At 42.6% G+C, this 24,972-nt stretch overlaps 1 protein-coding gene and 2 non-coding genes across 3 annotated transcripts in view; all 3 read right to left on the bottom strand.

Annotated features, from left to right (window-relative positions):
* The window catches only part of CA10 (carbonic anhydrase 10), a 509,356-nt gene that overhangs the window by 87,033 nt on the left and 397,351 nt on the right, over positions 1-24,972 (bottom strand). The window contains exon 5 of the mRNA XM_035026805.1: positions 16,580-16,765. Coding sequence (XP_034882696.1) covers positions 16,580-16,765 — 186 coding nt within the window. The remainder of the gene's footprint in view (positions 1-16,579; positions 16,766-24,972) is intronic.
* LOC118025378 lies at positions 2,147-2,279 on the bottom strand. The gene has a single exon (XR_004683310.1). It is a non-coding gene; the product is annotated as a U8 small nucleolar RNA (small nucleolar RNA).
* Positions 4,077-4,209, bottom strand: LOC118025377. Its single transcript, XR_004683309.1, has one exon. It is a non-coding gene; the product is annotated as a U8 small nucleolar RNA (small nucleolar RNA).

The raw sequence follows: 24,972 nt of genomic DNA, 5'->3' as shown, positions 1-24,972 counted from the left end.
TTGCTCACCCAGCCAATATCCAACCCCTGCAGCCCTCTCTGGAGGCATTCCAGTGGGGTAGACAAGCTGACCTGTTTAACAGCCATGCAGCAATGGCAGAGAAGGGGTGCTCAGAAAGACCAGGAAAACAAACTAAGAACTGCAGCCGACGTATGTTCCTCTGCATCATACCATTTCTGCTAAATCTCATAAATCCTGGTTTTCTCTAATGATGGGGATATTGACGTGGCATTAATTTTCAGAAAACACAAAGTGTAGGCCAATGTGTGTGGCCAGAGAAGAGGAAGTAAGTCTCAGATAGACATCTCTCTGAAATGGCCAACAAATCAGGACAGAGGATAATCAGTGAGGCATAAGTTGGTGCCATTATTATTCCCATTTTACAGATGATGAAGCTGAGGCAGAGACCTGGGAAATAACTTGCTGAGGGCTAGCCCCAGCAGTAGAGGCAAGAGTTAAGTCTCGTGCTCATAACCCTCTGCCCGCGGCTCTGTGTATTCCCACCTCGAGCAGTGCCATCTCTTAGCGCAGAACTCGGTGAGAAACACTAAATATCTCCTTACTAGAACAGAAACTCCTCAAGGACATGGATTGTTCATTATTCATATTAGAACCCAGAGGCTGGGAAAATTTTTCACACAGTAAAAACTCAAATACATGTCTATGAGGAATAAATATAATTCATTATACAGAGTTTTTGTGTTTTTCATTATTTTGAATTAGTCGTTCTTCTGTTTCCTTGATGAGGAACTTATTAAACACACCAATCAGACTTTGTCAAACCTTGTGGTGCAAGAATATTTTCTTCCTTGTTGGATTCTTTTTCTGAACTTGCTGGCCATTATTTCCTGGTAGAAATGTTTTGTAAATCTGGCCAGAAAATCGACAGGGTCTTGAGCAAGGTTAAGGGATTAACATGTATTTGCAGTGAAGCAAATCATACTATATAGCTAGGGATATAGTTGGTTTTGCAAATTTAACCCTGATCCCCAGCTCTTAACTCAAGCAAACATTCTTTTTTTTTTCTGTTGAAAAAGAAATTGAATATATGCCAGTTGAAAAAAAATGCACCTTCAATATTAAAGGTCCACTATAAATGAACTTTTCTTTTAATTAAAACAAGCACCCAAATTAAATAATATAACCTGCAGTGTTGATCAAGCACAGCCTCTGCCCAAGAAAGCTGTGTGTTTCGCACCTGTTGGCATTTTCCAGAACACTAATAACGAGAAAATTATCCCAATGGGGATATCCTGGACTTTGATATTCAAAAGGCTTTTGGAGAGCGTCCTATATCTGGGGCTCTTAAGAAATTAAGTCAACACATGGGACAGAATAATTCCTTGGGTTGTTTCAGTTCTGTGGAAGGGACAGAGATTAGATATAGTTGTCATAAACTAATCATCTGTGCCCAGATAAGATGGTCCCCGACTAAGGTGGGCTACAGGGAGCTCGGATGATCAGCCCCACTGGATGCCTCACTCGACAGGCTTAATACCAAGCAAGTGAAAGTGGTTCCAAGCCAATGAGTAATTGTGAACAATATAAACAATTCTTCCTCTTTTTGCTCCGAGTTCTGGAAACTGACAGGCAAGAGGTGAGAACACATGTAAAGGTCCACTGATTATTTTAGAAATGTTCCCTTTCGGTGGCTGGGAAGAGTCCTTATTTTAACTATTCTGTTCCAGTGTTAGACCACATCCCTCCTAAGTCTGTGTGGTTCTACCAGAGACAGCTCATCAGCCCACCCCTGGAGAAGACAACAGACAGAGAGGGAAGGGGCTGGAAACATTCTTGTCATCTCTGGGCCAGGCACAGTGCTAAGGCTCTTGATCTCACACTGCCTTGTTTTATCCCAACAACAAAGCCTCTGAGGTTGATATTGTTACTACCATTTTCCTCATTTTGGAAGAGCCCAAATATTTTTAAAGGGCACATAGCTAGCGGCGGAACTGGCATCTGAATGTGGGTTTGCTTGATGCCCTGGTAATTTCTTCCTAGGGGTGCTCCATGTAGAGAAATCACTTAAATTGTAATCAAAACACACAAAGCAAAATGGTTCAAGGGGAACCTGTAATTTCTAGTAAAATACCCTACTAACCACAGGAGCATTTTACCTGGGAGGTAGCTGAATGACTGAAGCCTTGTAGAATGTGTGCGTGTTTGTTGCAAGTCCCAGCCACACAGGGACGCTAATCACGCATCATCCGAACTCCAATCATCATGTTCCGATCTGCCCTCCGAAAGGAGGAACAGGTAAGGATTACCCCACCTGGGAAACTTGTTTGAGCCCCCCCCGTGATTTATGTACTGGCAGAAAGGGAGGAGGGGGAGAGCAGCACTGGCGGCCAGAAAGACGAGTGACATGCTCTGATTTGCCACTGACGTCCCCACGATGAGTAAGATTGTTGTGACAATCACAAGACATTACATTCTTTGAAAGCACACTAGGGATTGACTACATTTATTCTTTCTACTAACAGGTACTATTGCTATTTGTCTGGGATGCTCTCATCCTATTTCAACCACATTCATAACCTCTCTTTCAAGATATTGCTCATGTCCGAAAGCCTTCTCCCACCCCTAGGTTTGCGTCCAACATATCGTGTGGATTTTGTTGGGCTGAGCAGGAAAAAACTACGTTCCCCACCACAGTCAACATTTTTGGGGGTGTCCGTATGGCTTACAGCAACTGCTTACTCCATGTAATTGCTCTTCCTCCCACCAGGGCAGGTCCCCCCAGACCTGTTTGTCTACATGACCATCTCACACACATAGCTGATTGGGTCAGAGAGGATATCAGATCTAGGCTGGAAAAAAATCAAACCTCTTCTTGGAGAACTCGGAATTGGGATGAAGAGCCAGTCAGCCAGTCGTCAGGCCAGGTGGTCTTGATCCAAGAGGACCTAAACTTGGGAGCCTAAGGGGGGGTCATTTATTCCCTGCATGGGCACAGAGAATCAGAAGAAAAGGACAGCTGATGGAGAGAATGAAAATAAAGCAGCTATGTGGAGGTCAGAAGTGGGGTTGGAATAGTTCCCAGGGTCATGACCTTGTCTCAGTTCTGGCTTCCAGGCTCTTTACTGGCCCAGGTGACCTTGAGTTCTATGACATATCCCAGAGGCTTTCCATAGATTGTCTTGGTCGCTTCACTTAGCTTGCGTGAGGTTCCTGTGACCTCCATCCCAAAGCACCACACCTAAGATGCCCTTGCGGACCTGAACTCCGTGAGGACAGTGGCTGGGTTTGTTCACTGAGCAGTCCTAGGCTGGAGCCATTCTTGGCTCAACTGCATGGATTTTTGTTGAATTGCTCTGGCTGATAATACAGCTTTTCTATCTAAGAGATAGAACACTACCTGTCCCCCAAACCGTCATCTGCTCGTGGGAATTAAAAGAATTGAAACCAAGGGCTTGTTGGTTCCACTGAAAGACGGGCCTCAGCCCCTGTCATTCCATCCCATTTCCAGCTTGAGAAGGCAGGTGGGGCGAAAGCTGAAAAGCATCCAAAAACAAGAACAGCAGGAGAAAGTGACAAGCGAGACAGGGTATGAAGGGGCTTGTTTTGTTCTGTGTGCTTTGGAATCAACTTGTTCTTTAATTAAGGGAAAAAAAATCACCCTCCAGCTAGTAAAGACACCCCTAAGAAAATTAAAATAATGTACATCAAGCTAAATGAATACTCCAGAAGCAGCACTAGAGCTTGGTGGGACTGAGTGTTTGGATGCCCCCGAGGTTTTAAAAAGCAAAGCAGGCAACCGCCTTTTGGAGCAGAAACCCTCTCCCTTTTGTTTGATGGCAAAGAGTGACACCAATAGGGATTTACAGAGGGGTTTACGGTGACAGAATCTTCTTACTGTTCTGGCTCTCTAAAGACCAGAATTGAAACAAAGCCTAAGTGGATGATGATAATTCCTGGGGTTTCTTCCTAGGGGTGCTCCATGTAGAGAAATCACTTAAATTGTAATTAAAACACACAAAGCAAAATGGTTCAAGGGGAACCTGTAGTTTCTAGTAAAATACCCTACTAACCACAGGAGCATTTTACCTGGGAGGTAGCTGAATGACTGAAGCCTTGTAGAATGTGTGCGTGTTTGTTGCAAGTCCCAGCCACACAGGGACGCTAATCACGCATCATCCGAACTCCAATCATCATGTTCCGATCTGCCCTCCGAAAGGAGGAACAGGTAAGGATTACCCCACCTGACGATTGTGTGCGTGTTTGTGTGCGTGTGCGCACGCGCCTACTAGTACTGCTAGTATACTGTGGCCGTGGTAACAGGGACACAGTAGGAGGTTCAGTATTTCAGGCATTCTAACAAGTAAAGGTGACATATCCAAGTCAGCAGGACAAGCTCAGCTTTAATTTTTGGTGTCACATCAAATGTCTTAATTTCCCATGCTTTTACCTTAAAGGAGATATGATGGTGGCCACTTAGAGAGTATATACTTAATCTTTGGGGGAACCTCTTCAATGTAGCATAAAGATTTTATTGCAGACCCATGTTTCTGACTCTCCAGACAGCACAACGACCCCCTCCGTCCATGTTTATATGTGATGATAAAATGACTCAGGACGATTTTACTTCCCTGGGCCCCGTGGTGCTGGAAGGGCTCTGACCGAGCTACTCCAATCCTCTCATTTTCTGGATGAGGGGAAGGAGATCCAGAGAGGTTAAGCAGCTTGCCCAAGGTCTTCTAGACACAGATTGACCATGATTCATTGTACAAAGTGGGGAATTTTTGAGAGAAAAGGAGGTGCTATTTCAATGACACCAGGACCAACTAACCTCAATCTAGACTGCCCTAGGAGCATGTGATCATCCTATCTAGACAGATCAAGGTTTTGCCTCAGACCCAGAGCGTGAGAAAATGCTCTATTTGCCGCTGATCTTTGCAAGAAGGAAGGAGAAGGAGTCGTTATCTGGGGAGGGGGAAGGGCGCTCCCAGAGGCCAGGATGGGGATTGCACTTCCTTGCACATGCTCCAGCCAATGCATTTCCGGAACCACACGTCCGAGCTGGTGTTAGCAGGGCCTGACTGGCTTGCATGGGGCCCCAGTGATGACTAGAAAGAGGTGCAGTTCTGAGGACAAACACCTTGGCCCGTGGGTGGCACATCTGCAGCCCTCTTCTAGGGAGTATTAATACCAACAAGAAATCAGCAATCAGAAAAGGTGAAATGTAGGAATTTCACCTCCTGCATGGATACCACTCTGGATTCCTAGATGGGGACAGAGGGTAAAAATGCTGACCTTGAAAGATGGAGCCCGAAGAAGCATACTGTTGCCAATAAACACTACCATTACTGAGCGCTCACCGCGTGCCAGGCTCTGTTCTGAGCACTTTACATACACTGATCCTCTTAATCCTGAAAAATACCCTATAGGGTAGAACGGTTCTGTACCCTGATTATGATGATGGTTATGCAAATCTGTACATGCTAAAGTTCAGAGAACTGTATGCCAAAGGAAAACAGTTAATTTAAATGTATGATAATTTAAAAAATAAAGTAAAAAAAAAGACTATATACTGTATGAGTCCATTGAAATTGGAAAAAAGCAAAACTACAGTGACAGCAGATCAGTGGTTAGCAGGGGTCAGGGGATTGACTGCTGAGGGACATGAGGGCACCTTTCGTGATGATGAAAGTGTTCGAGATCATAGTTGTAGTGGTGGTTACATGACTATATATTCATGACGATATATTGACTTGTACAGTTAAAATGGCTGACTTTTATTGTAGGTAAACTTTACCTCAATAAAGCTGGGGAGGGGAACCCTACAGATGGGCATCGCTGTTAGTCTCATCAATAAGGAAACTGAAGGACAAGTAGGTTGAGTAACTTGCCCAAGGTCACAGGTATGTGTGACAAAGCCAGATTCAAACATAGGAATGAATAACTCTGGCAATTTTAACCTCTGCGATTAACTGCTGCTTGTGCAAGAAGGTCCCAGCTCGTCACCTGGGGGAAGGGGAACACATCAGCCCTAGACACGCAGGTGCAACAGGAAATGTGTGATCCCCACCAAGGACCTTACAGAAACAATAGTTGTTCTGGGTGGCTGTTTGGGTCCACCAGACTGGTCCTTCCTGAAGCAGACACAGCTATTTGCTTTGAAAAACCTGGAGCAGGGGCACTGATTCCTGAGGCAGGTATCTGGTGATCGCTGGGCCTTCCCCCTTTTCCTGGCTGGGAGTATGATTTAAAATCTTCTGGCTAAGCTCACTTTGCCAAACAGCTCCTGCAGGGTCCGTTTTTAAGACTCAATCCAGAAATTTCTAGCTCAGCAAACAGATCCAGTACCGGAAAATGTATTTGCCCAAGCCACCTCTGCGACTAAGGAATATGGTTTCCCATGCTTTGCAGAGGAAAACAGATGTGTTTATTCACAAACAAATTTACAGATATGCAATACCTTGCTTACTGTATTTCAAAGACAGGAGAGCAAAAAAAACATCACTGTGCATCTGTATGTAACGTCCTAGTTACTGTCCATCTGAGAGGGGCAGGTGAATGAATCTACAGTCCTTGGCAGGTGCACAAAAGGATGCTGTGTCCTATTTCCCATTGCAGTTCGTGCCACTTTGAGAGATAGGCTCCTGTCTCACTTTATAGCCAGAAAAAGTGCAGGTTATTCTTAAGGCTGGTGCAGAACTGGGAGGGGCTGAAACATCCTCTCAGGTGACACACGGGGTATTCGTGATTAGAGAGAATGAACTTGCCCGTGATCAAGCAGCTACTTAGAAGCAGAACCAGTTAGGTGCCTTGACTTTGCATAGCTGAAGCCAGAGACCTGGGTTCAAATCCCCGCTCTTCCCCATATGAACCATGTGACTGAAAGCAGGTTCTTTAATCTCTCTGACTTTCTTTTCCTTTTTGTAAAAATGGTGCTTCCAAGTGTTAGCTCACAGGTTTGTTGTGAGCAATGGGTGTGAGAAGACACTGAACTGGGTCATGGTACACGCTCAACAAATGAAAACCAATGGTAGCAACCATCTTGGTATGTTGTGATTATCTTTATAGGTCTTCTCTGCAAAGATTTTGGACTAGATGACTGGCATAGTACTTTGCAGCTTAAGAAGCCCTATCACAGGAATGCTTTTCCTCAATACACAATCAACTGATCATGTATATAGGACTGGCATTATTAAACCCAGATAAGAGTTTAAAAAGGTTAAGGAAGGCTAAGTGATTTGCCCTGTTTTGCCCTTGCTGAAATCACACAGCTAATAGGCGACAGAACAGGGTGTTGAAGGCAGATCTTTTAAGTAAAAACATTACCCTCTGTCTGGTGGCACAAGAGTCTGACTCCCAAGCCACTGTCCCTTCCCCACCGTGCGCTTGTCTCGGCTTCCCTGTGGCCCTCTTCCGGACCAAGGCAACTGCTTCTAACAAGATGATCCAATGAATAATCATGAGAGCAATCCTAGTGTTGCCCTTTTACTGCTGAGACGGGGATAGATTTATAGAGGTTGACCCTGGCTGGTATTTGGGAACGGATTTGGATTGGGACCTTCACTTACTATATCCTAGGCTGCTTTGGCTAAATATTTACTGCCCAGAATTCTGCTCTTTCCAACCAATTCTGAACACGAGCATGCCACAGGCAACTAAATGGCATAATTCATTTGGGGCGACCATAAATCTAAGGCTTCTACCAGAAATGATGCAAAAAATTAATGGAACATGAAATCAAGTAAATGGAATTGAGTACAGTAATTAGTTCATATTTTAATCCTCAGGTCTGTTTATTATCCGTCAACTGGCGAGCAATTAAGTCGGCACCATTGAGATGATTAGCTTTGTTTCAGCAAAAGTTTATCAATATGTCAGAGCAAATGAATCTGGGGGTTTTAAATGGCCTTATTTTGAATTGTATAGTAGCACATCCATGGAGCGGCTAGACATCTCATGATTTAATTTTGCAATATTATTATCTAGATTACTTATATTTAATATTACTGAGCTGTTGTTCTAGGTGGTTATTGGGGAGAGTGGGTAGGAGGGGGGATTCAAACTGTAGAAAAGCATGGCTTACATTCTTAGGTCCTCGTGATTGCCTTTTCGTATTAAGACCAACCAAAGGATCTGTCAGGAATTCTACTTTCTGTTTTAGTCTTCCAGTCTTTCATTTCTACATTTCTTGCAATCAGGCACTATTACAGTTCTCACATGGGTGGTATTTTTGTTTGGGGTGATTTGGTGACTTCTAGATCCATCTCCTCATGGATGCTGATGAGTGCTCATGCTTATAAAATAATCTGTCCATGTCTTTGCCTTTTTGAGGCTGGCTGCATTAACGTCCTTGTGATGGGTTCTGCTCACTAAGATAGGGAATCTGATTATCAGACTACGCCTGCTCTACGGGACAACTAAACCAGATGATCTCAAAGGGCCTGCTGAATCTTGGGATTGTATATAATCTACATTTTTATCTGAAAAATTTTAAATCTCAAATTAGGGCGCCAGAGACTTAGGTTCCAGTCCTAATTCTGCCACTGTCTCTCAGTGACTTTGGGCAGGGCTCTTATCCTCTCTGGCATCTGAGTTTTCTTTTGTACAGTAAGTGGGTTGGAAGAGGTGACCTCCATGGACCTCCAATTTTAACACTTCAGACGGAGGCTTTGAGCAGACTTGTTCTTTTCAATAGCGGGTCTATACCTTGAAGTAGGAAATGTGATTTTTGGTGGAACCTCTGCAAATTTTAGTGACTCTTGACAGTGGTCAGAGTAGTATTGAATTCTTACTTCACACCTTTCTTTTCCAATTGATTTTATTCCTGTGGCTTTGGAAATGGGTGGAAAAAAGTACAGCTAGTTTGTTGAGGTGTTGGGCCCAGTACCCCCCTTAACGTCAATGTCATTGTTTACTAAATAAAGGAAGACCTCATTCGACACTTGTAAAGCCGAACACTGATGGTCTCCATGGTAACAGTTAGGTTCTACACTGAACCTTGATCAAGTCCCAGGTAATGCCTGTCTTTAACAATGTCTTTGTAATATAATACCTCCTTCCCTGCTTTAGACGGAACACCAGGGAGGAGATTAGAGTCCAGTAGAGGAGGATGGTGGCTGTCATAATGACATCCTGGCAGGACCAAGTCAGAGGTATGATGCAGGTTAGCATGGGAGTCCATGGGATAATGAGTTGCCTCAGCAAGTTGTCTTTAAATGCAATGTCTTCTCTCTTTGGCTGCCCCATGGTGTCCATCTAAAACTAGCAATTCGGAAAGCTGCTGACTTGATTGGATTGTCCCTTCCCAGAAGCAATTATAAAAATGTCCAAAGGGAAGACTCCCTATCCTTAGATCCCAGTCATCATCTGCTTGCTGGCATCATCATAATATGCCCAACCACCATCTGGGCTTCTGACTTCTGTTTGCTTTGCTTCTCGAAGGCCAGTTTGCTAACTCTGAGTGGGACTGGCTCCTGGGATCCAGAACTTTGGCTTCTAGCATTGGCAAAGACTAATTCCCTGGTCTGATCCTGGGAGTAATTCCAGTGCTGAAATGAGGAATCTACAAGAATGTTTCTAGCACATTGGCTATCCATTTTTCCATTCCTCCTCCCAGGGACCCTGAAGAATTCACTTACTCCGTATTTGTGAATAACTTAACATAAAATGTCTAGAACTGCTGTTGATATTGACATTAACTTTATTAGGTTTGCCTTATGGCAACAGAACTGAATTCATGATATACTGGGCATAATTTAGGCACCCTGAAAGTTGCAATCTTTTATCTTCATTTTGCCCATTCAATCTTTTTATTCAGTAATATCTGTCAGGTGCCTGTCACATGTATGGGGACATATTAAAAAGTACGACCTACTCTGTGACTGCATGGAGCTAACATTCTGGGAAGTCAGGGTCTTACTCATGGTCTACAGATCCTTGAACGTCCCCCCTGGGCTAGGGCCCAGAGTAGGCGAGTAGTCACTACTCCGGGGTTTATGGGTAGGTAAACCTTGGCTTAGGTTAATCAATGTTATGAATCAGAAGACCTGAGCTAAGCCCAACCTCAATCATTTACTGTCTGCATGGTCTTGGGCCTTAGGTTCTTCAGGTAAGAGGGAGACAATACCAAGAGGCAACTTCACGGAGCTAGTGTTGGTGATTCAATGGGAGAATTTATGTTGTGCTTTGGAATTCATTGACAGTTACAGCCAAAGTCCATACAAAGTCCAGGCAAAGAGGACCTGATATGCAGCAGCCCTGCCCACTCTCACCTCCCTGACTTCTCACGCCCTCTCTCTTACTCTGTGTTGGGGCTGCTCTCCCTCTTCCTAGAACGCTCACAGCTCTCTCCCACTTCAAAGCCATGGTAGCGGCTCTTACCTCTGCCTGGAATGTCCTTCCCCCAGACATCTCTATGGCAACCTCACAGATGACATCCTCTCAACACAGCTTATACAGACGATCCTGTTTACCCTTGTAACTCATTACCTCCCCTCCTCATGCTCTGATCCCTCCTGACTCTATTTCTTTTCCCATAGTGTTGATCTTATTCTAACTTACCATATGCATTTACTCATTTGTTATGTTTATTATTTATTACTTGTCCATTCTCACTTGACTATAAGCACCATACAGGAAGGATTTTTATCTGTTTTCTTCACTGTAGCACATGGTAGGCACTCAATATTTGTTAGCTGAAGGAAAGAAGGAAAGAAGGAAGGAAGGAAGGAAAAGCAAATCAGGAAGCACGTAAACAGTGGCCAGATGTTAGCAGTGAGATTCGGTAGCCAGCTGTGGACGTGCCTGAGCAAGTTCTGGATTGTGCTGCTGAGTAATTGACTCAAGTCTGTGCCTTGTTCCTCCAAGGTGACAATTGTTCAATGCTTTTGTGTTCTTTACCACACTGAGGATAGGGCTAGGTTAGTACCTTGTTAATACATTTTGCATCTCTCAAAGTACAATCCTTTCACAAAGAAAGCCCCGAACACGCCTTAGTGGTTGCTGTGAACTAAACCACTCTTTCTCTTTTCCAGTTTCTAATAGAACTTGGTGCTTTGGACAGCCTTTATTGAAACACCCCATCTTCAATTTAAATGAGGCTGCATATTCCTGGTATAGTCAATGAATACAACACACCCAAAATTCCAGGAAAAAATTCCTGTAAGCTTTGAATTCCTAGGTCGCCAAGAGTTGATTGAGTTATAGATTCAGTGATTGAATGACTCATTCCACAAACATCAATTAAGCACCTACTGTATGGTGGGTACTGTGCTAGGTGTATGGTATACAAAGATGAATAGTGAAAAAAGTCCCTGGCCTGAAGGAGTGTATGAAGATCATTTATTTTTTCATTCAGTAAACATTTATGGACTCTGCCCTCATGTGTCTGACAATGTACAAAGTGCTGGGAATACAGCGATGATCAAAATAAAATCTCTATCAACAAAGAACTCCAGTTCCAAGAGAACTGAGAGTAAACAGTTATAAAATCTACAGTGATGGGCAATTTAATAGATTGAGGCCAGCAACATTTTTGTGTAAAAGACCAGATTATTTTGTAAGTATTTCGGCTTTTGCAGGCCACACAGAGTCTCTGTTGCACGTTCTTCTTCTTCTTTTTTTTTTTTTTTAAAAACCCAATCCTTTAAACATGTAAACCATGCTTAGCTACTCGACTGAATTTGGCCCACAGGCTACGGCTTGCGGACTACTGAAATAGGTGAATATGGAGGATTCTCTGGGAGTCACTGGCTGGGAGGAGGGGAGGAGGCTTGGAAAGTTCTGGGGTGTGGGGTGGGGTTGGGGAGCTGTACGCGAATGAGGAAGAGAGAGAGAAAGCTGGCATTCAGAACAGAGGGAACATCTTTACCTCGGCACTCAGGGAGTTCTTCCATACGTATGACCGTGTACCTGTTATTCTTAAACATCCCAATTCTCATTCCCCTTCAAAACTCCACTTGTGTCAATGAACATCTCTACAAGGAGGTCCCAGCCTCCTGGCAAAGGGCTAATTACATTGCCTGAGTACCTCCCCCCAGAGCCGTTCCGTGCCTAATGGGGCCCTGGTTCTCTGTGATGTGCTCCTCAGTGCATTTCATACTCTAGCACCCTGCAGAACAACCTGGTGTTGCTTATTCCTACAAATTTGTGTGGCTTTAGTGCAGCCAGTGTCTAAAGGATGCAAGTAACAGACTCCTTTAAGGGGACAGGGCCTGCATTTTCTGCACTTCTCAGTTGTTTGCACGGAGATAATTGTATTCCCTATTCTGGTTCAGAGCCACTAAATAAATAGATAAGCAAACAAACAAGCAAACAAACCCATAAATAAATAACATACGACTTTTGTTCCTCCTTTTAATGAAGCAATCTTATCCACATTCATAGCAATAGCTGTGGACTCGTTCCTTGCTCGGATGTGTGTGAGCAGAATCAGAGACTCAAGAGGCTGAGCCGGGAAAAGCTCATGTTCCTACCTCACCTTCAGCGGGAGCAGCGACTGTGTCCGGCCACAGAGCTGTCCAAGTGTTCTCTCCTTAAAACAGTCCCGAGAGAGCTATTTCACAACCCCCTTCCAGAACCATCCTCAAATACAAGCCGCGTGACCCTGTATTTTAAATATACATGCCCCTCAGCAGACTGTCTGCTATGCGGTGCTGTGGAGCTCAACACACTGGAGACATGGGAAGATGGATGGCAGGAACGGGGATACCTGGCAGAGGTTTCCCACGAAGTGGCTGGTGCGAGTCTCAGTATATACACTCCCTTGCGCCTTCGGAAAGAACTTAAGGAAGGTTTTCAAAATGAGTATTTCCAACCTCCACTCAATAAGAACGCCTCTTTTTTGCCTAGCCTCACTACTGGAACTTCATCCATCCCCAGGATTCTTTTCAAATACTATCTTTTGCCTACTTAATGCATTTGTTTCTTTTCATAAATACCCTACTTTAGAGTGGACATAATCTAACCAGTTAGTTAGACATGATTAGCAAGTGAAGGGTCTTCCATATTAAAAATGGTTCATTTTCCCTTCTTGAAAAAATGGAGACATTTGAATCCCTGAATATGCTCATTTATCACCAGCCCCCAACAAGGCATCCAGGAATGCTCCGTGTAGGACATGAATAATTTTTATAAAAATGCAGTTGCTGACTGTGTCGTACATCCACACAGCTTTATAAAACAAAGCAAATGATTACCATCAATTACAATAACCTCACTAGACAAGACTGCAATTAATCTTCAGCTCTTGAGATAACGACTGCTGCGCCGTGCCAAGGAAAATGCGTGGTATTAATTGACTTATCACGATTGGTGATGATAGATGGGACAGATGGCGATGTGATTATTCATTGTCAACAAAATAAACACACGCTCTGTTGCTAGAAGTGTCTACTTAGGTCCTCTCAGAGGATAGCCAAAAACAGAGACCAAAGGTGGCTTTGAAGACAGCACAAAATAAAAATAAGACATTAACCTCCAGGATGGGCTATATTTACTCAAACTGGGGATAACACTCAGTGGAATCTGGTTGGGGGACATTTTCTATAAGGAAATCATGGATTACATGGAATTTCAGTACTAGAAGGTACATTCTTTGCTCATGAGGATATGAGATGAGTCACTCTTATGAAGTCCTCAAATTCCATTCCATGCTTAATAATTCCAGTGATGGGAAGTCACTATCTTCAGAGGCAAACTCATTCCATCAATGGATAGCTCTCATTGTTAGAGTGTATATTTATTTAGTTGAACTCCATCTTTCTAGGACTTCTATCCATGGACCCTAGGTCTTTTCCCTCATGCCACAGAGAAGGTGCCAAAATTTTCTTGGTCACTAAACTCTTAAATATCTCAAAGGCTAATACTTAGCCACGTGACATTGTTTTGGTGCTTCTAGCATTCTGATTTCTTATACCTAAACCCACACCAGTTCAGAGACCACTCATACTGAGACCACTCATACTGAGGGGCTGGGAAAGAAAAGTAACACAGCTGATGTGGTCTGCCCAAGACAAGGTGTAATAGTACTCATGCTGAGGCCAATGCTCTGGCTTGCCTGCTTGGGAAGCTGTTCTCCAAATCTCATCTGTCTAGACAGCACCCCAGCTTTGCCATTTGCCATAACACCGGGTGCCCTTTTAAATTTTTGTGCAGTATGGTTTTGTTGATTAAGTCCTCATTGTTTAGAAAACTGGGATAATTCAGGCATATTCTGAGCTAAAACTGGCACAGTGGTCACTCACCAAAATCTCTTGGGGGTAATTTATATAAAGGTGCATATCTAGACCCCACTCCCTGAGACCCTGATTCAATTGCCCTAGGGCAGGATTCAAAGGTAAATATTTTGACAATGGTCCCCAGTTAATTCTCACTTGCAACTCTGTTTAGATGCTTTATTCATTGAAAGCATTTAATAATGTGCCAGTGGAATGAGTGCTTCACAAACCTAATCATCAGACTCTCCTGGGGGCTTTAAAAATGCAGATTCCTTAGAGTGCCTGATACCTGTGGTCTGGGTATGTCTAGGAAAATTAATACTTTGAGAGATCAACTTGTTATGTGTTTCCGTTAAGGATTTTGGAGACACTCATTTACTCCAAAATTGTAGTTCCTATACAAATTACAATGCACCCTTATCACACACTGAAGAAAAAGGCAATTCTAAGGAATTCTACAAAGATTTTAGCCAAGTAACCATCCACATTTTTTCACTCATTCAATAAATAAATTCATTAATAAATTAGTTTTTAATCAGAGGCGATGTTATGATAAGGATCAGTGAGAGAAAAAAGCAAAGAAATCAAAGCAAAGAAATGAGCAAGTAAACCAACAAATAAAAGTTACAAATACTGAAATGATATGTATTTAAAAAGGAAGTGTTTATCTAATTTAGAATATTCCCTAATTCAGACTGGCAGTCCCTGGTCACTCTCAATTCATGGATTTTCGCCCTGCTTTCCTCATCTTCCCTGCTATACTTTAGCTCAGAATCTGCAACTCTAGGGAGTTTTTCCATTAGGGTGCCTTTGGCAGACATCCCTAGTCAATCCTAGCATTTTTTCCTATGGATCCAGGAAGGAGGCTCATTCCTGCTCAGCCCTGTGCTCTATGCAGCCATTACTAATAGAGCGTAGATGAGCTGAGCTCTACCTGAAGCTTCCCCAGTACACACAAGGTCCTGACACAGGTTGGTGCCTTTGTTGTTCATAATTTCCTGCTTTATCTTTGTTGTCTATCAACTCTTGAGTACTCCAAATGTTCCTTATATCTGAAATCCCACTTAATTTTCAAAATAACCTTATGAGGTGTGTAAACTCAGCCTTAAAAGGATCAAGAAACCATCTCAAGATCACACAATAAGTGTGTATTAGAGCAGGACGTACAAACTCTGGTTCTTTGACTTCAGAGCTGATGTTCTTAAACATTATTCTGCATTTCCTCTCTTCTTAGCCCAGTTCAAAGGGCCCCTCCTCTGGGACACTTCTCCTGACCCCGTCAGGGGAGATCTGTCACTTCTTCCTGTGAGTTGGCCAGAGTCTTTGTACATCTCAGAATACTCTAATAACAGAATACTTCAATGATTTGAATATAGTATTCTTTGAACTCCTTTGTGGTAGGAGCTTTGCCTTTTTTTTTGTTTTTTAATCTTTGTATCCCTGGTACCTAGGAGAGAGCCTAGTAGATTCTCAGTTGATACACTTTGAACAATCATTAAAATCTGGCCAAGGGACTCCTTAAGGTTGGCCTCTCTTTCTCAGTGTATGGCTTTACTATATTAAAAACAATGCCAGGTTTAAACATGATGTTGATTGAAAAAACTTAAAAAGACTAGTCAATTGTGAGATACATACTTCTGTTATTTTAAAGCTTTCTTGACCTCAGTTACTGAGGACTTTTAAACAGAAATGTAGTTACCGACTATTTAGCATATAAGCCCCCCAGACCCCTAACTGATAACCACCCCCAAGTGTAAGAGGACAAATTAAATGTACCATGCTTGTTAAGGGTCAGAATCCAGATGCTATCTGTTATGTCTCTCATCCTATAATTGAAGCTGGTTTGGCTCGCTGCTATGGTCTGTGTCCTATCTGGGTTGATGGTGGCACATAGTGATACTCACCATTAATGGTGACATACAATGACATTTCTATTCTGTAGAAAGTCAGGCAGACTATTTAGTTGCCTGACATTTATTTCACAGTAAGTTATAGTTTTGTGCAAATAAGATCCATTCTGCCAGAAGGAAGAAATTATGGAACCTATATTCTCATATGAGAGGCTGATGGTCCAAGTAGGTGTAAGTGAAGGTGTGCATGAAAAGTGAGGATTTGGGGTTAAAATAATGCTCCAGAGATACTGTAGGGCATGAGTCATGATAGCTGCACCAATGTCTCAGAAGGAAATACCCAGTTTCATTGTGGCCTTCCCTAGAAAACACTGGAAGCACGTTTATAGACTTCCACATCAACTTGCAAAAGACAGATGGAGAAAGGAGGCACTGACCTTCTCATTTCACAGATTTAAAAGAAAGCTTTCCATCTGTTATCCCACCTTGGGTATAAATAGGCACCAAGTCTTATTAATTGGCACTCAACTTTAGTACTTCAACAGCCCCACATACCTCCCCAGAGAAGGCTTGTCCATTGAGGAGGTGCTCCGACCCTTGGCTGTCCTCACTCCCGAAGTGTAGTCGGATCTCCTCCAGCCGGTGGCTGTATGTCATGGGCCCTCCTGATATGTTAACCAAGTGTTCCTTGTCCAGGCGCAGGGACACATGTCTTCCAGTGTTGTACATGGTCCCACTGACCTGCAAGGCAACGCACAACAGGTCAAGCAAGGCTCTCTTTCCGTGTCTCACCAAACCAGCATGGTGCTTAGACCAATGCCTTTTGCCTCCTCTTGATAGGCAAACATTAGGCTAAGTTTATATATGAAATAGGGAGTAGCAGTACCTAGAAGGCATTCCTGCCCTACCTGGCTTCTGTGGTACTTTCTGCGAGGCATAAACCACATTTATGATCACATGATCATGTAGGAATTTCAGGTGGGAATTCAAAGGAGACCTCAGCAACCGTGACTAATATTTTGGACATTGCACTTTAGAAAAAATAACTTGGCCCTCTTAACAACAGGTGTTGGCAAGGATGTGGAGAAGGAGGAACCCTTGTGCACTGTCAGTGGGAAGGCAAACTGGGGCAGACATTTTGCAAAACAGTATGAAGTTTCCTCAAAAGGTTAAAAAAAGATCCACCCTTCAATCCAGCAATCACACTACTGGATATTTACCCAAAGAATACAAAAACACTAGTGCAAAAGGCATACATGTAACCCTATGTTTATAGCAGCATTACTTACAAGAGCCAAACTACGGAAGCAGCCCAAGTATCCACTGACAGATAAATGGATATATATATAATGCAATATTACTCAGCCATAAAAAAAGAATGGAATCTTGCCATTTGTAGCAACATGGATGGAGCGAGAGAGCATCAGGCTAAGCAAAACAAGGCAGTCAGAGAAAGACAAATACCATATGATTTCTCTAATATGTGGAATTTAAGAAATAAAACAAATGAGCAAAGGAAGAAAAAAAAGAAAGAGAGAGACAAATCATGAAAGAGACTCTTAACTCTAGAGAACAAACTGATGGTCACCAGAGGGGAGCCAGGTGGGGGGATGGGTGAAATAGGCGATGGGGATTAAGGAGTGTGCTTGTCACGATGAGCACCAGGTGATGTATGGAAGTGCTGAATCACTATATTTTATACCTGAAACTAATACTACACTGTATTAAAATAAAAACTTAAAAATATAACTTGCCCCTCTAACCCTAAGTATTTGGAATGTAGAGATACTGTAAAAGTTAAAATCTCAGGTGTGAGAAATTGGAGAAAGCAAGAGATGCCACAAAGGCCAAATGAGAGACAAGGAAGCCAAAAATGGGTAAACAGGAGCAAACTATCGTGGGAGACTGAAGGTTTTGGTTTGAAATCTCAAGTGTGCAGTCCCATGTGTCTTTGTTAGGTCCCTCTCTTGCCCTGGACACCAGATGCTGCACAGAATGTGAGCTCTGACCCCCTTCTCAGAACTCATGGACTCAGTGCTAAGCTAAAGAGATGGATACAAGTTTCCCATTTCCCTTCCTCACTCCTGATTCCATCTTGCTTCAGCTTCTCAAACTGCTGACCTTACTGCTTGATGTTCCCTTTCCTTCTTTTCTCTTTGAACTTGATATTCAGCTTCATTTTCTTGACTTTGCACCTCTGAGCACTTGAACCCTGATTACTACCTGTGACTCTACTGCCTTTGTCTCCTGGGTTGACTTAGCTCTTGGGGCAGAACAAAAGCTTAAAGGAGACTCTGAATGAGTCTGAATGGAATGCTTCTGGACTTTCAGAGGCTGAGATACTTGGATTTTCTTCCTGCTTACTCTGACTCCTTTGGGCCCAGCCTTCTGCCCTAGGGATTCCTTAAGGGCTTCATGTAACATGATACATTCCTTAGTCATGGTTTCATACATTTTCTCTCTAGCACTACCCTTACCTGCCCCTCCACCTTTCTGACACTAGTGATAATCAGATAGGTCTGCAGATGGCTCACTGTGGTGGAGAGAGTAACGCCCACTAAATACTCCATTGACTCATTTTGCTGTAAGGTGGAGCCCATGTGACTGACGTTGGCCATGGGGTATGAGGGGACACGACAGGTGTCCCTTCCAGGGTGAAACTCTGGAAGTGAAAAGCTTACATGCACAAGTCTCCAGTCTCTCTCTTCCCCTGCTGCCTCAATCCCTGGGGCCACATGGAAATATGTAACGTTCTATTGCTACAAGATGGAGCTCATGTCAGCCTGGGTGCTTGGCAGATTAAAGGGCAGATTGCAAAAAGGGCCAGAATTCTTCCCCTCCCTGTAACTGCATTCTTTACAACAGGACTCTGTAGCTGTTCCCTTCAAGATAGGGGTCTGCTTCTCTCCCTCTTGACTCTGGGCTGGCCTTGTCACTTGCTTTGGCCAATAGGGGATATGATGTCTGTGCTCTGAGAGGCCTTGCATATTTCCTCACTCCTTCTTGGAAACTTGAGACCACCATGTCAACGAGCCTGGGCTAGCCTGCTGGGGGATGACATGACACTGAAGAGGAGAAGCCATCCTCTTCTCCTGGGATGCCTTCATCCCAGGAGAAGCCATCACAGACTGACCATCCCATGGCTGACCTGCCAGCTGACTGGCCCAGCCGAGGTCAGCTTAGCCTTGCCCAGACCAGAAGAACCACCCACAGACCCACGGACTTGGAAGCTAAATAATTGGGGTTTTAAGTCCCTAAGTTTTGGAGGTAGTCTGTTATGGAGCAAAAGCTAACTGATAAACACTAGGTCGATCATCTTTCCCCTCCTGAATCTGGAACTATCAACAGAAACTCTGTTGAGTGCCTGGCAGTGTTGAGTACCTGAACTGGAAAGTCATATGGGGTCCAGAGACTCAGCCTGCTAGGTAGCTGGAAGTCAGACCAGAGAGAGAGAAGAGAAAAGCAGATGTGCCAACAATGACAGAGGAAACCGTGCATTGAGAGAGAGAGAACAGCCACTTGACCTTCAGAAATCCTTGTTTGGAGTTCCTTCATGAGGCCTGAGATGCATTTTCTCAGATGCTTTACATCTTACCAATAAATTAATTTTTTCTCAAGTTATCTATTCTTTGCAACCAGATAATTCCAAAGTGTGTACTCCTCCAGTCTCAAATAAATGCATATTTAGTCAGTATGAGATCATGAGAGCTTGTCATTTTTCATGTCCCAACTCATGATTTTCTTGGCAGTAAAATGGCCAGAGATAGGCTTGTGTTTGACATTGCATCTATCATTAAAATTACTTTTTCTAATATTAAGATAATATACAGGTATTATATATGGTTAAAAAGATATAGAATGGCTCAAGGAAATAAAAATTAGCCACAATTCCACAATTACCCAATGATCACCACTAATATTTTGATATATATATTCTTATACCTATATATACTATAACATATATGTATGACTATCTATACCCATATTTTAACAAGATCATTTTATATATGTGTCTGTATAATCAGATAAGTGATTTTTCACACACATGTATATATATATGAATTTGTATATATAAATATATACTATTATTTATAATATGCTATGTGTAATATTAATATATTAATGATATCATGTAGTATATTTGTTATATATTAATATATAAATCATATTAATTATAATTATATTAGTATATAGATAATATGCTATAATATAGTATAATAGATGAATACAATATTATTCAGTATATAATATTATATATAATTATTATATATTATATATTTAATATACATAAATAATTATACATATTATGTACACAAACATAATATTGTTATTTAACTGTATATATAATACCACATATGATTATATATTACATAAATATATATATAATTTTCACAAACATGAATATTTCCGGGTCACTAAACTGCTCTTCTGTAATGTCACTTTGAAATGGTTGCATAATACTCCACTGTAAAAATACATAACTTATTGTTGAATCTTTACATCCCCTTCGCTTTTTCACTATTGCAAAAACGAACTGCAATGAGCATCCTATGGATAAATTAGTTTTATTAATCCAGGGATATTTCAGTTGGCAAATTCTGTGTCAAGTGGTGTACACATTATTACAGGGCTTACTATCTATTGCCACATCCATTGGCTGTGGAGAGCAGGTCCCACAGAGCAGAGCTGGATCTCGGTAATTCTCTTCAAATGACAAAAAGAACAGCACCATGAGATTCAACCAGTAACATCTGTGGGCACCTATGGTGTGCGAGGCAGTGTAAAAGGAACTGCTCTGAATTACTATTATTATTTTTAAAGATTTTATTTATTTATTTGACAGAGAGACAGCGAGAGAGGGAACACAAGCAGGGGGAGTGGGAGAGGGAGAAGCAGGCTTCCCGCGGAGCAGGGAGCCCGATGCGGGACTTGATCCCAAGACCCTGGGATCATGACCGGAGCCAAAGGCAGACGCTTAACAACTGAGCCACCCAGGTGCCCCAGTACCCTGAATTCTTAGAGGATATATGCTCTGTCCCATTAGGGAAGTATCTGGGGCTTTCCTGCACTTCTAGAAATCTTTCCATCTGTGCCTGTCTAATGTCTAATGTTCCTCAGAAAACTGTTGCACATTGAAACAAGGCAGGGACCAGGTGGTATGCTTGTCTGCATTTCCCCAGGACTTAGAAAACCTACTGGTACATAGCAGGTGGAAGAATGAAGGATCCTTGAGTCAAAAGATTCCCTGTGTGCCTCTTGGTGACCTTGGGAGGCTCAGTGAATTCCCTGAATCCTCAGTTTCCCTAAACATAATGTAGAGATAAGAAACCCCCCCCCCCATGAAAATGGGGGATAGAAAACTATAAGGCATATAGAAAACAAACGTCAAAATGATAGAAGTAAATCTTCCTTATCAGTAATTACTTTAAAAGTAAATAGATTCCACTTCTACGAGGTACCTAGAGTAGTCAGAGTAATAGAGATAGAAAGTGGAATATGGCTGGGGAGAGGAAGAGGGAGTTACTACTTAATGGGCACAGAGTTTCAGCTTTGCAAGATGAAAAGAGTTCTGGCGACAGATGGTGGTGATAGTTGCAGGACGATGTGAAATGTCCTTAAGACCACTGAAATGTATACATAAGAATGGTTAATATGGTAAACTTTATATGTGTATTTTACCGCAGTAAAAAAAAAGTTGGGGGAAAATTTCCTCATGAGTTATGAGAAATAAGGAAATAATACATGTAGCAGTCCAACATTTTTATTCTCTTCCTTCCCCCCCTCTTTTGACTTCTGCATGGGTGCCTAGCTGATGTCCAGGGACACATGCTGATCTTCCCCACCTCCCAGCATCCAGTGGGATACAGTGTTGCTTGCTAAACATCACAATGAAGGACTTCCACTGATTTCTGCATTGTGACAATTCGCTTGCCCATCAGTCCAGATTTTTATTTATTTATTTATTTATTTATTTATTTATTTATTTATTTATTTATTGAACATGGGAGGTGGGGGAGGGACAAAGGGAGGGAGAGAGAGAGAATCTTAAGCAGGCTCCACCCCCAGCACAGAGCCTGACGCCTGGCTCCCTCCCACACCCTGAGATCATGACCTGAGCCGAAAGGAAGAGTCTGAATAATGCCTCTAACTATGTGCTAGGAGCTGAGGATGGCATGGTGAGTAAAACCAGGCACAGTCCCTGCCCTCATGGAGCTCACACTCTCCACCATGCAGAGACCAGAGTAGGGGAAGGGAGTTATGGGAAATCCACCTGAAACTGGACCATTTGCCTATGCGTTTTTACAGCTAGATGCAACACCCCCTTAGCCCCACCCTTTCCCTAGACACTGAAATAACATTAATTTGTATTAATCAAAAAAAGCTGTGTACCCGGGTATGGTTTGTTGCACTTTAATTTAAAAATAAAGGCTTGATAACATTATGTATGATATCTAATGGTACATCTGCACTGTAGTAATTAACATTGTAGTAGTGTCATTTTAACTGTAATGCTAATTACAGTGTTTCCAGTGAACTACTTTGGTGCACAGCATGTTGGAAAAAGTTGTCTCATGGCGACCAGGAAACAGAGCTGCACAGAGAAGTTGAAGCTGCAGGGGGAGATCCCTGCTGCCTTTGGCTGCTTCATGGTTCTCCTCTATGTTTTATTTTAATCCATTGCAAAATGAGGTGAGAGGTGTAAGTGATGATCATTTTGCAAGGGAGGGCCCTAAGTGCAGTTGCTGAAGGCTCAGTGACTCCAGGATTGGACAACTGGAGGGGGTAGCAAAGCCAGGTCTTCTTGATTCCAGGTCTCATGATGTGAGCAAATGCAAGCACCTCAGCCCCTTTCAGATGGGAGCCCTGTGGGGAATTGTGATTTCTCCTCCAGTCTGCAAATGCAGGGCTTAGGCAGGTGCAGAGGCAGCGAGATTCCTTTTCAGGAAAATAGGGGACCGGAACGGACCCTTGGCTGCTAAAGTTCATCCCGGGAGGAGACCTGGAGAAATCTGTAGGTCAGGGAAGTCCCTTGATTTCCTCACCTGCAGACATTTACACTGGCTGGAGACAGGGTGGAGCCATATGTATTGAGGGGAGCAGTTAACAGGTGTTCCACAGAGGGGCCTGTCAAGATTGCATGTCACTCAGCATTATCTCGATCACTTGAACCCATCTAAAAGCCATGCGTTCTTTTGCAAAGCAAAGAATTAACCTCAGGTTATTCATTTTGTAAAATTGAATGTCTTCCTATAGCAAACACGGAGGTTTGCAGCGGCTCATGATTAGCCAAGTCCTGTTATTAATGGATTCATTGCTTTTATTCTGATGACACCGCTGTATTAGAGGGAAATAAATTCAACCAGTGTGCTTTTAGGGTCAAGAGAAGTTTGATTCTTTGACAGTCAGCAATGATCTTGTTCATAACAACTGCCATCCTAGTTTGACCTGTTACTGGGTGTCAGATACCGCGCTAAGTTTTGAACCTGAACTTAATTAATTCTTACAATTTCTCCCTCACCAAACCCAGCACCAAACAAGTCTGGTACTTAGACTCATGCCATTTGCTTCCTCTCAGATGATAAGATACCGGGCTAGCCCCACCGGTGGCATGGAGGCCTCCCACAGGGCATACCTGTCCTTCTGGGCCTCTGGTGATTTTATACCAAAAGGCAAACAGCCCATTGGTTGGGGAGCCGGGGCTTGACCCCCACAAAGCTCTGTCTCTAAAGCCTGTGCTTTCAGCCACTGGAAATTATTAGATTGCCCAGCTGACGACCTAACGGCGCAATATGACAGGTTTTCTTTAAACACGAGTTGTTGGTGTAGGAACCCCACAGGGGTTTAGAGTCAAGGGTGTTTGGGATTGTTTATTGCATTAGGTAGGGTTCTCCGGAGAAAAGGAACCAGCAGGTTGTGTGTGGCCAGTTCAAATTCCATAGGGTGGGCCGCAGGCTGGCGAACCAGAGAAGAGCCAACGCTACAGCTCAAGTCTGAAGGTCATTTGCTGCAGAATTCCTTCTTGCTCCAAGAAGCTCAGTCCTGTTGTTCTCATCAGGCATTCACCTGACTGGAGGCACCCCCCCCCCCGCATTATGGAGTGCTATTTGATTTATTCAAAGTCCACTGATTTAAATGTTTGTCTCATCCAAAAATACCCTCACAGAAACATCCAGAATGATGTTTGACCAAATATCTGGACACTGTGGCCCAGCCAAATTAACATGTAAAATTAACCATCATATTTATCTTCACATCCCATTTGCTTTCTTTACTACACCACTCTTATCCAGTGATGCTGATACTATACAGAACACATTGATCTATGTTATATATATATATATATATTTTTTTTTAATCACCTAATTTAAAAAGTCAGCTATCCTAAACTATTCAACAAACCTCAGTCACATGGAAGGAGAGCTAGTTTGAAATAATGTATGTCTGAGTTATAGAACAATCATAAAGAAATGATTTAACTGTTCTTGTCAAAAGCTAGGTACACAACAAGGTAAATTTATCCTTGAGTCTGGAAGGGAACGCAGAGACAATTCTGGTGTAAGTCCCTCATGTTGTCTATCTTCCTATTTCCAGATTGGGAAAAAAAAAGGAGGAAGTGCGTCTTTTTTAAATGACCCAATTCACAAAATAAACATATTGAAGATCTTTAGTTTAATGGAGATAACACTTATAGGGTTGATGTTTATTGAGGACAGCTAAGCATAAGTAAACCTTACCCTCAGAAATTCCAAAAGATTCAATAAAGTTACTTGCCTGGTATGACACAAAGCTTACGTGAGGTTTCCTTTATATTCTCTCTTGAGGCAGCCTGCCCAAATATCCTGTAATATACTCAGAAATAATTCCCTACAGTTTAAGATTTTTTAAATTTATTTATTTGACAGAGAGAGAGACAACAAGAGAGGGAGCACAAGCAGGGGGAGTGGGAG

The sequence above is a fragment of the Mirounga leonina genome, unplaced genomic scaffold, assembly GCF_011800145.1.
Source record: "Mirounga leonina isolate KUSES-001 unplaced genomic scaffold, KU_Mleo_1.0 Mir_200, whole genome shotgun sequence".
NCBI classification, from domain to species: Eukaryota; Metazoa; Chordata; class Mammalia; order Carnivora; family Phocidae; genus Mirounga; species Mirounga leonina.
This window is presented reverse-complemented; position numbering and strand designations above follow the sequence as displayed.